The sequence below is a fragment of the Somniosus microcephalus genome, chromosome 6 (assembly GCF_052327205.1).
Source record: "Somniosus microcephalus isolate GS21.2 chromosome 6, FLI_Smic_1.0, whole genome shotgun sequence".
Lineage (NCBI taxonomy): Eukaryota > Metazoa > Chordata > Chondrichthyes > Squaliformes > Somniosidae > Somniosus > Somniosus microcephalus.
This window is the reverse complement of record NC_140992.1, coordinates 275,669,546-275,683,525: the sequence shown is the minus strand read 5'-3', so window position 1 is coordinate 275,683,525 and position 13,980 is coordinate 275,669,546. Positions and strand designations below refer to the sequence as shown.

Here is a 13,980-nt window from a genome sequence, read left to right as displayed (position 1 = left end):
TGCCGGCATTGCAGTAACACCCTTCGCCATGTGTCACTCAGATATATTTGAATTGACGAATGATCTGAGGCAATTTCCATCGAAAGAATTTCACCAGTTTACCCCGCGTGTCCCCGTTAGCCACACACACCCTGGAACATCCCAGGTTCAACGCCGAGTTGAGTTAGAATCATAACATTTTACAGGGCAGAAGGAGGCCATTCGGCCCACTGCGCCAAATCTGTCTCTCTGTAAGATCTATCCACTTCATGATTGAAGGTTTTGATAGTGTAGATAGAGAGAAACTATTTCCTCCGGTGGGGGGTCCAGAACAAGGGGGCAGAATCTTAAATGATGTCAGGAAGCACTTCTTCACGCAAAGGGTGGTGGAAATCTGGAACTCTCCCCCAAAAAGCTGTTGAGGCTGGGGGTCAAATGAAAATTTCAAAACTGAGATTGATAGATTTTTGTTAGTTAAGGGTATTAAGGGTTACGGAACCAAGGCGGGGTAGCTGGAGTTAAGATACAGATCAGCCTTGATCTAATTGAATGTCGGAGCAGGCTCGAGGGGCTGGATGGCCTCCTCCTGTTCCTACGTTTGTATGGCCTAGAAATTGACTATAGCCCCGTTTGGGGCACCAGCCTCGCCAGGGCGCTAAAAGTAGCGCCCCGGACGCAGTCGCGACCGCCCGCCGGAAATTCAGTTGGCACGCCCCAGAGGGAAGCGCGGCGCTACTGGAAGCGCCCCGCATCCCTCTTGGGGCGCTGCAACTGAATATCGCTGCGCAACGTGCCGGCATGGCGCGCTGCAGTACTGCAGGCCTTCCTCCCCTTCTTAAAGGGGAGGGGCCTTGTGCAGCGCGATTGAGGATCGCGAGTGCCGGCAAACGAGCCCGGCACCGAGGAGAAGTGCCGGGCTCTTGGAACGCAGTCGGCACTCCGCGGGGGGGGGGGGGGGGGCGGCGGCTCAGGAGGCCGGGGACAGCAGCGCGGAGAGGTGCTGGCAGGCGGCCAGCAACAAAAATGGCCGCCCCACACCTCTCCTTTAATTAGCGCCTCTACCGCCGCAGGTAGGCCCCCCTGAACCGGTCGCACATAGCGTCCGGCGTTAAAGCAGGAGGCGCATCTAAATATCGTGATCGGGGCGTTAGCGAGGCGCTGCGCACACCGATGACATCATCGGTAGCGGCGCAGCGCTAACGGCTAGCGCCGCCATTAGCGTCCCGCTGAATGTGGTGGCCAGCGGCTTCCGACCCACTTAGCGCCCTCTTAAGGCGCTAACGGGTGGCGCAGCCCACTGAATTTCTAGGCCTATATCTTTAAACTCCCGATTCCCACCTGTCTGCTGAAGGTAGTAACTTCTAAGGTGCGGATAGCTCTGCCCCCACACTTACCTCACTCAAAAGCTATATTTTTTATTATGTGTGAGCCTAGAAACTGAGTGTTGGCAGGCTATTGAACTGCAGAGTGCTTCACAGCCAAGTGTGGCCTTGTCCCAATGAACATGCCTCCTCTGTTCATTCCAGCAGGCATCAATGGACTGCGATCAAGGGCCCTAACTCTAGCTGACTCTTTTCCCCTCACCAGCTTACTGGTCTAAGGCCAATTGTCGTGCAATGGAATTGCTTGGTAGTTAGGAGAAAACAAAAATCAATTGGAAAATCAAGAGGTTGCTTTTTGGACTCCTATAGTGTAGCCCCGCCCGTTGCCTTGCAGGGAACCCGAATGTTAGTCTTAGGCTTATTGACTTATAATGACTTAGAAAGAAAGAAAGAACATGTATTTATATAACTTCTCTCACGATCTCCGGACATCCCAAAGCGCTTTAAAACCCGATGAAGTACTTTAAGTGCAGTCACTATTGTAATGTAGGAAAGGCGACAGCCAATTAGCGCACAGCAAGCTCCCACAAACAGCAATGAGATAAATGACCAGATAATCTGTTTTTAGTGATGTTGGTTGAGGGATAAATATTGGCCCCAGGACGCCCCCTGGCTCTCCTGCTTTTTGCTCTTGTTCAAAATAGTGCCGTGGGATCTTTTACGCCCACCTGGGAGGGCAGACGGGGCCTCGGTTTAATGTCTCATCTGAAAGACGGCACCTCTGACAGTGCAGCACTCCCTCCATACCGCACTGGGAGTGCCAGCCTACATTAGAACACGAGAACATAAGAATTAGGAGCAGGCTGCGCCATTCAATAAGATCATGGCTGATCTTCGACCTCAACTCCACCTTCTCGCCCAATTCCCACATTCATTGATTCCCCTAGAGTCCAACAATCTATCGATCTCAGTCTGAATATAATGATTCAGCATTCACAGCCCTCCGGGGCAGAGAATTCCAAAGATTCACAACCCTCTGAGTGAAGAAATTCCTCCTCATCTCAGTCTTAAATGGCCGACCCCTTATCCTGAGACTGTGCCCCCTAGTTCTAGTTTCTCCAGCCAGGGGGAAACAACCTCTCAGCATCGACCCTGTCAATCCCCTTCAGAATCTTGTATGTTTCAATGAGATCACCTCTCATTCTTCTAAACTCCAGAGAGTATCGGCCCATTCTACTCAATCTCTCATCATAGGACAGCTCTCTCATCCCAGGAATCAATCTGGTGAACCTTCGCTGCACCGCCTCCAAGGCAAGTATGTCCTTCCTCAGAGAGGGAGACCAAAACGGTGCACAGTACGCCAGGTGTGGGCTCAAATCTCTGAAGTGGGACTTGAACCCATGACCTTCTGACTCAGAGACGAGTAAGCCAGTGGCCCTGATGCTAACCATTAAATGGCGAGGGGCGGTGGCGGTGGGGGGCGGGGGGGTGGTATTGTTTAAATGGACTGTTGCTTTACATTAGAAAGGTCATGAAAAATCCTTTCTTCTTGTTGCACTGACCTTCCTGACTCATACGTGCCCCGTGGTGAGAAGATAATGATGGGAGATTGGAACTGGCTGAGTTATCGCAGGAGTCAGATACAGCTCTAAGATCACCTCTATGGAGCTTAACAGTTCTAGGGATAAAGGGCGACATTCTCGCCATCACAAAGACCGCTTGTATCCACCTCAGCCTGTCTGCCCTCCTACCTCAGCTCTTCAGCTACTGAAACCCTCATCCCTGCCTTTGTCACTTTCTGACTCGACTATTGGCCGGACATCCATCCGCCACCCTCCGTAGACTTTAACTCATCCGGAACTCTGCTGCCCGTATCCTAACTCGCACCAAATCCTGCTCAACCATCACCCCCTGTGCTCGCTGAGCTACACTGCTCCCAGTCCAGCTGCGCATCCAATTTAAAATGCTCAGCTTTATGTTTAAATCATCCAGTCTCGTGTTTAAGTCAGCCCTCCCGATCTCTATAACCTTCTCCAGTCCTACAACCCTCCCAGAACTCTCTGTTGCTCTGTCTCTAGCCTCTTGTGCATCCTCCCTCCCTTTGTCCCTCCATTGGCAATCTAGCCCTCTCCCCCCCCCCCCCCACTCTGGAATTCCCTCCCTAAACCTCTCCGTCCCCAGCATCCACCCTCTCTCCTCCGTAAAACCCACCCTGTTGACCATGCCTTCAGTCACCTCTCCTAATTTCTCCTCCTTTGGTCCAGTTTCTCGATGACGACTCTGTGAAGCGCTTTAGTGATATACCACTCATGCTTTGCTCTCAAAGCTATGGGAACTCAACTCCACTTGGAGGCTTGTTCCCACTGGGGCATAAAAGTCCACGGAATTTTTAAAAATTTATTCATGGATGTGGGCGTCACTGGCAAGGCCAGCATTTATTGCCCATCCCTAATTGCCCTTGAGAAGGTGGTGGTGAGCCGCCTTCTTGAACCGTTGCAGTCCGTGTGGTGAAGTTCCTCCCACAGTGCTGTTAGGGAGGGAGTTCCAGGATTTGGACCCAGCGACGATAAAGGAGCAGTGATATATTTCCAAGTCAGGATGGTGTGTGACTTGGAAGGAAACTTGGAGGTGGTGGTGTTCCCATGCGCCTGCTGCCCTTGTCCTTCTAGTTGGTAGAGGTCGCGGGTTTGGGAGGTGCTGCCGAAGAAGCCTTGGCGAGTTGCTGCAGTGCATCTTGTAGATGGTCCACACTGCAGCCACGGTACGCCGGTGGTGGAGGGAGTGAATGTTTAAGGTGGTGAATGGGGTGCCAATCAAGCGGGCTGCTTTGTCCTGGATGGTGTCGAGTTTCTTGAGTGTTATTGGGGCTGCACTCATCCAGGCAAGTGGAGAGTATTCCATCACACTCCTGACCTGTGCTTTGTAGATGGTGGAAAGCCTTTAGGGAGTCAGGAAGTGAGACACTCGCTGCAGATCCAGCATGGATCTTTCTCACCGAATTCCTGCTCCATAATGCAGCATGATCTTCCAGTCAGTCTATTAGCTGGGTAAAAATATTCTTGCACAAAGTGTGGGACAGCTTCATCATTTTAATATGACAAAGGATATCAATGGCCCTAATGCAATTTCCTGCTCATCCACCTGGAATGGGGAAACACGGAAGGCCCATGTGCAAAGGAGGAGGTATAGCTGCCATCCTTGGCTCAGTGGGTAGCACTCTCACCTCCGAGCAAGAAGATCATGGGTTCAAGCCTTGAGGACTTGAGCACAGAATCCTGGCTGACACTCCAACGCAGTATTGAGGGAGTACTGCACTGTCGAAGGTGCTGTCTTTCGGATGAAATGTTAAACTGAGGCCCTGCCTGCCATCTGAGGTGGACACAGAGGTGAGAGTGCTACTGCTAGGCCAAGGCTGACACTTGAAGGTACTGGTCAGACCTCATTTGGTTTATTGTGTACAGTTTTGGTTACTTAATCACAGGAAGGAGAGGGAGCAACACATGTGATTCCAGGTGTAACAAATTTAGGTTATGTGGAAAAGTTAAGGAAGTTGGTCTTGTTTTACATTTGAAATAAATTATTCTTGAATATTATGAAGGAAATTAGCAAAGCTAAGCCAGGCAAGTTGATTAGTGTGTTGAAGGGTACAAACCCCAAGCGACACAAGTTAAAAAACGAGGGTGTTAGAAAGAAAATGAAGATTTGCATTTATATAGCAATTTCACGACCTCAGGACGCCCCAAAGCGCTTTACAGCCAATGAAGTACTTTCTTTGAAGTGTAGTCACTGTTGTAATGTAGGAAACACAGCAGCCAATTTGCGCACAGCAAGCTCCCACGTAAAGCAATGTGATAATGACCAGATAATCTGTTTTAGTGATGTTGGTTGAGGGATAAATATTGACCAGGAGACCAGGGATAACTCCCCTGCTCTTCTTCGAAATAGTGGCCATGGGATCTTTTAAATGCACCTGAGAGTGCAGACAGGGCCTCGGTTTAACGTCTCATCCAAAAGACGGCACCTCCGACAGTGCAGCACTCCATTGGAGTGTCAGCCTAGATTTTTGTTGTGCTCAAGTCTCTGGAGTGGGACTTGAACCCACAACCCAGAGGCAAGAGTGCTACCTACTGAGACACGGCCGATGCTTAGTTAGGGGCAAGAAGGGAATTCAGGGGGCACTTTTCCACCCAAAGGAACCGGAGGCTAACTTCCCAGGGAATGACATTGCAGCGCACATTATAATTGGGTTCAAGGGTCCACTGGGTGCGTTTGTGGAGAGAGGTGAGTGGGGGATGTGTGGAGAAGGTAGGTGGGTTGGGTTGTTCCATTCACGAGGGACGGAGTGGGGGGGGGTGCGGTGGTGAGTGTAGTGATCTCTTCCTTTTGCTGAACATTCTTATGTTCAGTGGCGAATCCCTTCCACCCCTTCCATCCTCCCACCCCACCCCTGCCCCCCGCAAACTCAATAACATTAGTCACATCATCAGAGTCACTCACAGAGGTTGGAGTAGTTCCCTCCTAGACCAATCCGGATGGAGCTCCCGAGAATGAGAGGAAGATAGAAAAGACTGGCTGGAAAACAATAATAAAAATAACAAGAAAATCAGAGCTTGCTTGAGAAAACAGAAATATATCTTATTGCATTCTGAAATATAAAGGCACTGAGGGAAATCACAACATGGAAACTCTGGAACACTGCAGAGAAAAGAACTCAAACCTTTCACCACCTCAGGACATCCCAAAGCACTTTACAGCCAATGAAGTACTTTTTGAAGTGTAGTCACTGTTGTAGGGGGTGATTTTCATTCAGAAGTCAGGAAGGAGGCGGGACTACAACTTTTGGGGTTGTAGTCCCGCTTCCATCGAGATGCGGCCAATCCACGCGATTTTAACTTGATTGACCTTGTTGAGCCCGCCCAGTGGGCTAATCAGGCCAATTAAGGGCCACCCGGCAACAGGTGATGTCACAGACTGAAATTTCATCTGTCAAGATGTTTTGACAGATGAAATATCAGTGTTTCACAGCTGTTTGAAGCTGTCAAACACTGACAGTCTTACTTCTAACCTGAGTCCTTTTACACAGACTCAGTTAAAAATCTCACCGGCACAGAAAGCTGAAGGCTGTCACTTTTGACAGTTCGCAGCCATTCTGCTTTCTGTGCCGGTTAGATGATGGACTCCCGAAACCTAGAGGAAGGAAGGCTGTAAAGGTAAGTACAGGTAATTTAAACTTCTTTACACACTTTAGACACACCAAACACACTTACCTTTGCACTCATGCACCCATCACTCACTTGAACACCGACATCTCGACCCCTCCAAGTCCTTCCACCCGACGGCCCGACTCCTCTAACTTGGCGTGGTTTGGAGCCATCGGGAATCCCACACTTCAAGCTTTAAAATAGGGATTAGGCTAAAAACTGCCTGTTAACTACCTGTTAACAGGCAGTTCATCGGCACTAATCCCTTCCCGCCTCGGGTAGGCGGGTCCCAGTGCGGGGCGTGTACCCGCCTCCTTTGAAACTTACATGGAGGCGGGTTGGGGCGGGATGGTGTCGGGACCCCCGAATTCGGGACTTTAACCCCCCGCACGCCTCCAATCCCGACTCCATGGGTCAATGAAAATCGACCCCGTAATGTGGGAAACAGGGCAGACAATTTGCGCACAGCAAGCTCCCACAAGCAGTAATGTGATAATGACCGGATAATCTGGTTTTTTTATTGATGTTGGTTGAGGGATAAATATGGGCCCCAGGACACCTGGGGTGAACTCCCCCCTGCCCTTCTTCAAAATAGTGGCCGTGGGATCTTTTACGTCCACCCGAGAGAGCAGACGAGGTCCTTGGTACGCTTAACAAAATAATACGAAGCAAGAAAGCCTGACCTCTAATTGACCTCAGGATCTGCCATTAAGCAATTAGCCTCCAAGTGACCTCAGGAAGCCAAGCAATTACACACGAAGTGACACACGGCTACACTTTAGCAGCACAATATTACGTTGTGCGTCGCGCGGTTTAACGCATCCCGTCCTTACAAACATACTCGAGTGCGCCATCGCAGTGGGTCCCCTGTTATATTATTTGTTACAAATAATATTGCTAAAGTTGACTCAGTTTTCAATACAAGATTCCAATTTGTTCACTCTCAAAGTGAATGACAAGAGGCACAGATTAAAGGGCACGGTGTTCCTCAACTAGTGATTGTTAAACCTTCCTATCCCACTTCTAGCCACCAAACACAGAATGCAGGCGGGAATTGCACGAGTTACGTGACCTGTGGGTAACATTATTGTGACAAAAGAAGAAAGACTTGCATTTCTATAGCGCCTTTCACCTCCTCAGGATGTCCCAAAGTGCTTTGCAGCAAATGAAGTACTTTTTGTGAAGTGTAGTCACTGTTGTAATGTGGGAAACGTGGCAGCTAATTTGCGCACAGCAAGCTCCCACAAACAGCAATGTGATAATGACCAGATAATCGATTTTTAGTCATGTTGCATGAGGGATAAATATTGGCCCCAGGACAACAAAACTGAGATGAGGAGGAACTACTTCACTCAGAGGGTGGTAGGTCCATGGAATATGCTGCCCCAAAAAGCTGTAGAAGCTACATCATTACATAAATTTAAAACAGAAATAGACAGTTTCCTAGAAGTAAAGGGAATTAAAGGTTACGGGGAGCGGGCAGGAATTTGGACATGAGTCTAGGTTCGGATCGGTCATGGCCCTGTGGGTAGCGGAGCGGGCCCAGGGGCCGTGTAGCCTGATCCTGCTCCTATTTCGTGTGTCTAATTCTGTTAGATTCAGGAGATGGTTCTGTGATAGTGGATTGGCGGTTAGGATCAGATCAGCCATGATCTTATTGAATGGCGGAGCAGGCTCGAGGGGCCGATTGGCCTACTCCTGCTCCTATTTCTTATGTTCTTATGTTCTTATAACTCCCCTGCTCTTCTTTGAAATAATGCCACGGGATCTTTTATGTCCACCTGAGAGGGCAGACAGGGCCTTGGTTATACGTCTCATCTGAAAGCCTGCACCACCGACAGTGCAGCATTCCCTCAGTACTGCCCCTCCGTCAGTACAACACTCCTTCAGTACTGCCCCTCTGACAGTGCAGCGCTCGCTCAGTACTGCCGCTCCGACGGTGCGGCGCTCCCTCAGTACTGCCCCTCCGACAGTGCAGCACTCCCTCAGTACTGCCCCTGCCCCTCCGACAATGCAGCGCTCCCTCAGTACTGCCCCTCTGACAGTGCAGGGCTCCCTCAATACTGCACCTCCGGCAGTGCAGGGCTCCCTCAGTACTGCGCCTCCAACAGTGCAGCACTCCCTCAGTACTGCCCCTCCGACAGTGCAGCGTTCCCTCAGTACTGCCCCTCCGACAGTGCAGCGCTCCATCAGTACCGCTCCTCTGACAGTGCAGCACTGCCTCTCCGACAGTGCGGCGCTCCCTCAGTACTGCCCCTCCGACAGTGCAGCGCTCCCTCAGTACTGCCCCTCCGACAGTGCAGCGCTCCCTCAGTACTGCCCCTCCGACAGTGCAGCGCTCCCTCAGTACTGCCCCTCCGACAGTGCAGTGCTCTCTCAGTACTGCCCCTCCGACAGTGCAGCGTTCCCTCAGTACTGCCCCTCCGACAGTGTGGCGCTCCCTCAGTACTGCCCCTCCGACAGTGCAGCGCTCTCTCAGTACTGCTCCTCCGACAGTGCAGCGCTCCCTCAGTACTAACCCTCCGACAGTGCGGCGCTCCCTCAGTACTGCCCCTCCGACAGTGCAGCGCTCCCTCAGTACTGCCCCTCCGACAGTGCGGCGTCCCTCAGTACTGCCCCTCCGACAGTGCAGCGCTCCCTCAGTACTGCCCCTCCGACAGTGTGACGCTCCCTCAGTACTGGCCCTCCGACAGTGCAGCGCTCCCTCAGTACTGCCACTCCGACAGTGCAGCGCTCCCTCAGTACTGCCCCTCCGACAGTGCGGCGCTCCCTCAGTACTGCCCCTCTGACAGTGTGGCGCTCCCTCAGTACTGCCCCTCCGACAGTGCAGCGCTCCCTCAGTACTGCCCCTCCGATAGTGTGGTGCTCCCTCAGTACTGCCCCTCCGACAGTGCAGCGCTCCCTCAGTACTGCCCCTCCGACAGTGCAGTGCTCCCTCAGTACTGCCCCTCAGACAGTGCAGCGCTCCCTCAGTACTGCCCCTCCGATAGTGTGGTGCTCCCTCAGTACTGCCCCTCCGACAGTGCAGCGCTCCCTCAGTACTGCCCCCCCGACGGTGCAGCGCTCCCTCAGTACTGCCCCTCCGACGGTGCAGCGCTCCCTCAGTACTGCCCCTCCGAGCACTGGCTCTTCACTTAAACTTAGCTCCCAAATTCCCAGACCTCTCTGCCGTCAAGACTACGCTTCTCCACTAGACTAGTGATCTAGTGACTAGTGGATCGCAAGTGGAGCTCGGGGCCTGGGATCGCGAGAATATCAGTGCTAATTCGATCCTGTGAGAGACATCATTCATGTCCGAGGCCAGGACCCAGGAGCGAGGACGAGCCCAGCAGCGAGGTCATTGGCCCAGGAGTGGCGCAGCGTGGACCAGCAGCGGGGTCGGGGCCCAGGGAAGGTGCGGCATGGGCCAACAGCGAGGTCGGGAGGACCACAATGCTTCCTACGAAACCCAGGCAGAGAGGACCTGCGGGAAGGAGGGAGGAGGACAGTAGCAGTATGTTTGTGTGTGTGTGCTCGGCCGTTGTAGCAGAGCCTGGTCTCCAATTGTCTTGGATCCCCTTGCCATTGGGCCAAGACCTTGCTCTGTCAAGCCCGTGTGGTAGCTGGTGTGCAACGGCCACCCCACGTTACAAGAATTCACGCACAGGCACCTTCCACCCTTTAAAATGACGATCGGGACCTGGAATGGAGCGCACGTCAACCCAAGCACCCCACCCACCCGCCTCTTCAACCACCATCTGCCCCACCCGTGACAGAGACTGTAGGTCCCGCATTGGACTCATCAGTCTCCTGAGAACTCATTTTTAATGTGGAAGCAAATCATCCTCGGTTCCGAGGGACTGCCTAAGAAGACTGCCCCTCCGACAGTGCGGCCCTCCCTCGGCACAAGGCATGCCCCTCCTCAACTTCCTTGCTAAACCAATGTGTCCCTGAACACGTCTATGAGGATAGAGCCTCTTTAAAAAAAATTAACAAAATCAGAAGTCCCAGTGGTGAGAGGTAGGCAGACTGGTTAAACACCTCCAGGAATACCTGGGTGCTTCTAACTGCCTGAACTCATCTTTTACACCCTTCTTTAAAATAAAATGACTTTTCCAAAAAAAAAATGAAACCAAGGTTGCTCGAAATATTTTGAGTGCGATTTGCACCAGTGTTTTTCTGTTGTTGGTAATGCTAGGAAGAGCTTAGAGTGTTGTTGCTGAAAGCAGTATGTAAACACAGTCAGACCAGTGATCCCAGCGCCCAGCACCACACTGTGAACTGGACACAGTGAATCTGTAGGGCTCGCAGTCGGTCTGGGAGCTTTCACCCCAGCACAGCACCACTGGGCACCACTCCCGTGTGCTCCCTGTGAATACACCCTTCAACTTCTTCAACTGCATCGGATCAACAACAACAACAAAAAAGTCACCAAAAAAGCAGTTTGACCCACAAGAAAATAATTGAGGCAAAAAAAAAACGGGACAAGACATATTGTGCAGCGACTTTGCTCATCCGGATCCAAAGGATAATTCACGGTAGCAAACATCCCACAATCAAGGCAGCTCCGGGACTCCATTCATAAAATAATCTGGATTCAATTCGATTTTAAATCTTGAAAAAAAATACACAATGCATTTTTTTAAGGAACAGGTGGGGATAAAACACCTTCACATTTATTGCAAAATTAAAAAAAAAGAAATATTTGATTGGAAAACTGTGACCAATCATTCTATTGATTTTTTTCAGGATTTATTACATTACATATATTTTTTAAAACCCTTTTAGATAAGTAGGGCAGCTTGCTAATCCCACATTGGAAATTAATTGCTGTTTCGGGGGGAGGGGGGTGGGGGGGTGAAGTTTAAGGAATCCGTGCACAATGTGTAACTGACCAATCTAAAAGACGAATTAAGATTTATTATATCAATATATTAATCTGCCTCCTTACCTGAGCAGAGGTATACGGTAATCTCCATGCGCCAGCCCTCAATCCATAAGACTGCATTTGCTAAAGAAATGTATGTTTAAATAAGCGCTTTGTATATTATTGTCTTTGTCTCTCCTGGTCTTTGCTGTCGGTCCAGGCTGGGTGACTCAATTCAACCGTTGTAACCCGGGTGGAGAGATGATGGATTTTTCTTCAAAGGGCGTTGAAACACCATCCCTTCGGGTCTCGGTTGGGCCACATTGCCATCGGTTGCAAATTGTCAGGAGTTTCTCTGATCAGATTCACCGCCACCCTTTCTCTCTTTGTGTGTGTCAAGAGACGCTCCTTGGCGTCATAACCATTCCACAAAACCCGCTGCAAATCCAGAAAATAATCTTTACCTCCTGCAGTCCGCCCTATCTCATCATTTTCTTTCTCTCTCTCTCTCAACACCAGAGGCGTGTGGTGTGGTACAAATACAGGCAGCAATTCTCTCTGAAGAGATCCCTGCGCCACTGTCCAATGCTGAGGATACTGAACATCTCCCCCCTGGGTCTGGGTGTGTGTGTGTGCTTGGTAGGAAAGGAGGGAGGGAGGGAGGTAGTGTTGTTTATCCACCCCTTTTATCTAGGAGTACCTTGAAGGAACAACCTTGTGGGCAACACACTTAAGGATCCAGGTTTCAAATAACTCCCTGTGAACACATTATCTAAGCATATCTCATTACATGCAGACGACTTTCCAACTTCTAGATTTTAAAGGGGACACTCCCCACCCCCTACCCTGTCCAACGAAATCTTTTGAAAAACGTTTTCTTTCTAATGCAAAACTACAAGCTCTGTCGATTAAAATATAATTAAGGCTCGGAGTTGCCTCATGCCATATAAAGGGAGACAAACCTTAAACCGCTAAAAAAGACTCGCATTTCTACAGCACCTTGCACAACCTCAGGGTGTTCCCAAAGCGCTTTACAGCCAATCAAGTACTTTTTTTTGAAGTGTATTCACTGTTGTAATTTAGGAAACGCAGCAGCCAATTTGCGCACAGCAAGCTCCCACAAACAGCAACGTGATAATGACCAGATTGTACCAGAGAGTGGTGAACCTGTGGAATTCTCTACCACAGAAGGCAGTAGAGGCCAATTCATTAAATATATTCAAGAAGGAGTTAGATATATTTCTTAAGGCTAAAGGGATCAAGGGATATGGGGAGAAGGCAGGGACAGGGTACTGAATTTGGATGATCAGCCATGATCTCATTGAATGGCGGAGCTGGCTCGAGGGGCCGAATGGCCTACTCCTGCTCCTATCTTCTATGTTTCTATGTATAGTGATGTTGGTTGAGGGATAAATATTGGCCCCAGGACACCGGGGAGAACTCCCCTGCTCTCCAAAAATAGTGGCCGCGGGGTCTTTTACATCCACCTGAGAACGCAGGCAAGGCCTCGGTTTAACGTCTCACCCAAAAAACGTCACCTCCGACAATGCAGCACTCCCTCAGCACTGCACCTCCGACAGTGCAGCACTCCCTCAGCACTGCACCTCCGACAGTGCAGCACTCCCTCAGTACTGCCCCTCCGACAGTGCAGCACTCCCTCAGTACTGCCCCTCCGACAGTGCAGCACTCCCTCAGCACTGCACCTCCGACAGTGCAGCACTCCCTCAGTACTGCCCCTCCGACAGTGCAGCACTCCCTCAGCACTGCACCTCCGACAGTGCAGCACTCCCTCAGTACTGCCCCTCCGACAGTGCAGCACTCCCTCAGTACTGCCCCTCCGACAGTGCAGCACTCCCTCAGTACTGACCCTCCGACAGTGCGGCGCTCCCTCAGCACTGCACTGGGAGTGTCAGCCAGGACTTCTGTGCTCAAGTCTCTGGAGTGGGACTTGAACCCACGACCTTCTGAGTCAGAGGTGAGAGAGAGTGCCACCCACTGAGCCACTCCAAGGAGGGAGCTCTCCATCTCCCTTTCCATATATAAGACCCTCCTTAAAATCCACCCCTTTGACCAAGCTTTTAGTCACCCCTCTGAATTTCTCCCTTCTTTGGCTCGGCATCCATTTTTTCCTCATGCTCCTGTGAAGAGCCTTGGGACATTTTTCTATGTTAAAGGCGCTATATAAATGCAAGCTGTTACGCTGTTCGATTCCTCTCTCCAGTATCATAATAAGACATTGAAGTAAATCAACAACAACTTATATTTATATAGTGCCTTTAACGTAGTAAAATGCCCCAAGGCGCTTCACAGGAGCGATTATCAGACAGAATTTGACACCGAACCACATAAGGTGATATTAGGACAGGTGACCAAAAGCTTGGTCAACAAGGTAGGTTTTAAGGAGCATCCTAAAGAAGGCGAGAGAGATGGAGAGGTTTAGGGAGGGAATTCCAGAGCTTAGGGCCCAGGCAGCTGAAGGCACGGCCGCCAATGGAGGAATGATTAAAATCAGGGATGCGCAAGAGGCCGGAATTGGTGCAGTGCAGATATCTCGGAGGGTTGTCGGTCTGCAGGTTGTTACGATGATAGGGCTGGGTGTGACCATGGAGGGATTGGAAAACAAGGATGAGAA

The 13,980-nt window shown here is 50.6% G+C and overlaps 1 protein-coding gene across 2 annotated transcripts in view; it reads right to left on the bottom strand.

Annotated features, from left to right (window-relative positions):
• The window catches only part of bean1 (brain expressed, associated with NEDD4, 1), a 145,518-nt gene extending 133,275 nt beyond the window's left edge, over nt 1–12,243 (bottom strand). Inside the window, exons 1-2 of one of the 2 annotated variants that reach the window (XM_085991851.1) lie at nt 11,433–12,243; nt 5,799–5,873 (exon numbers count right to left, since the gene is read on the bottom strand). In XM_085991851.1, coding sequence (XP_085847977.1) covers nt 5,799–5,873; nt 11,433–11,460 — 103 coding nt within the window. In that variant the 5' untranslated portion in view covers nt 11,461–12,243. The remainder of the gene's footprint in view (nt 1–5,798; nt 5,874–11,432) is intronic. The other variant, XM_085991852.1, reaches the window with a different exon arrangement.
• Between the last annotated feature and the right edge of the window lie 1,737 nt (nt 12,244–13,980).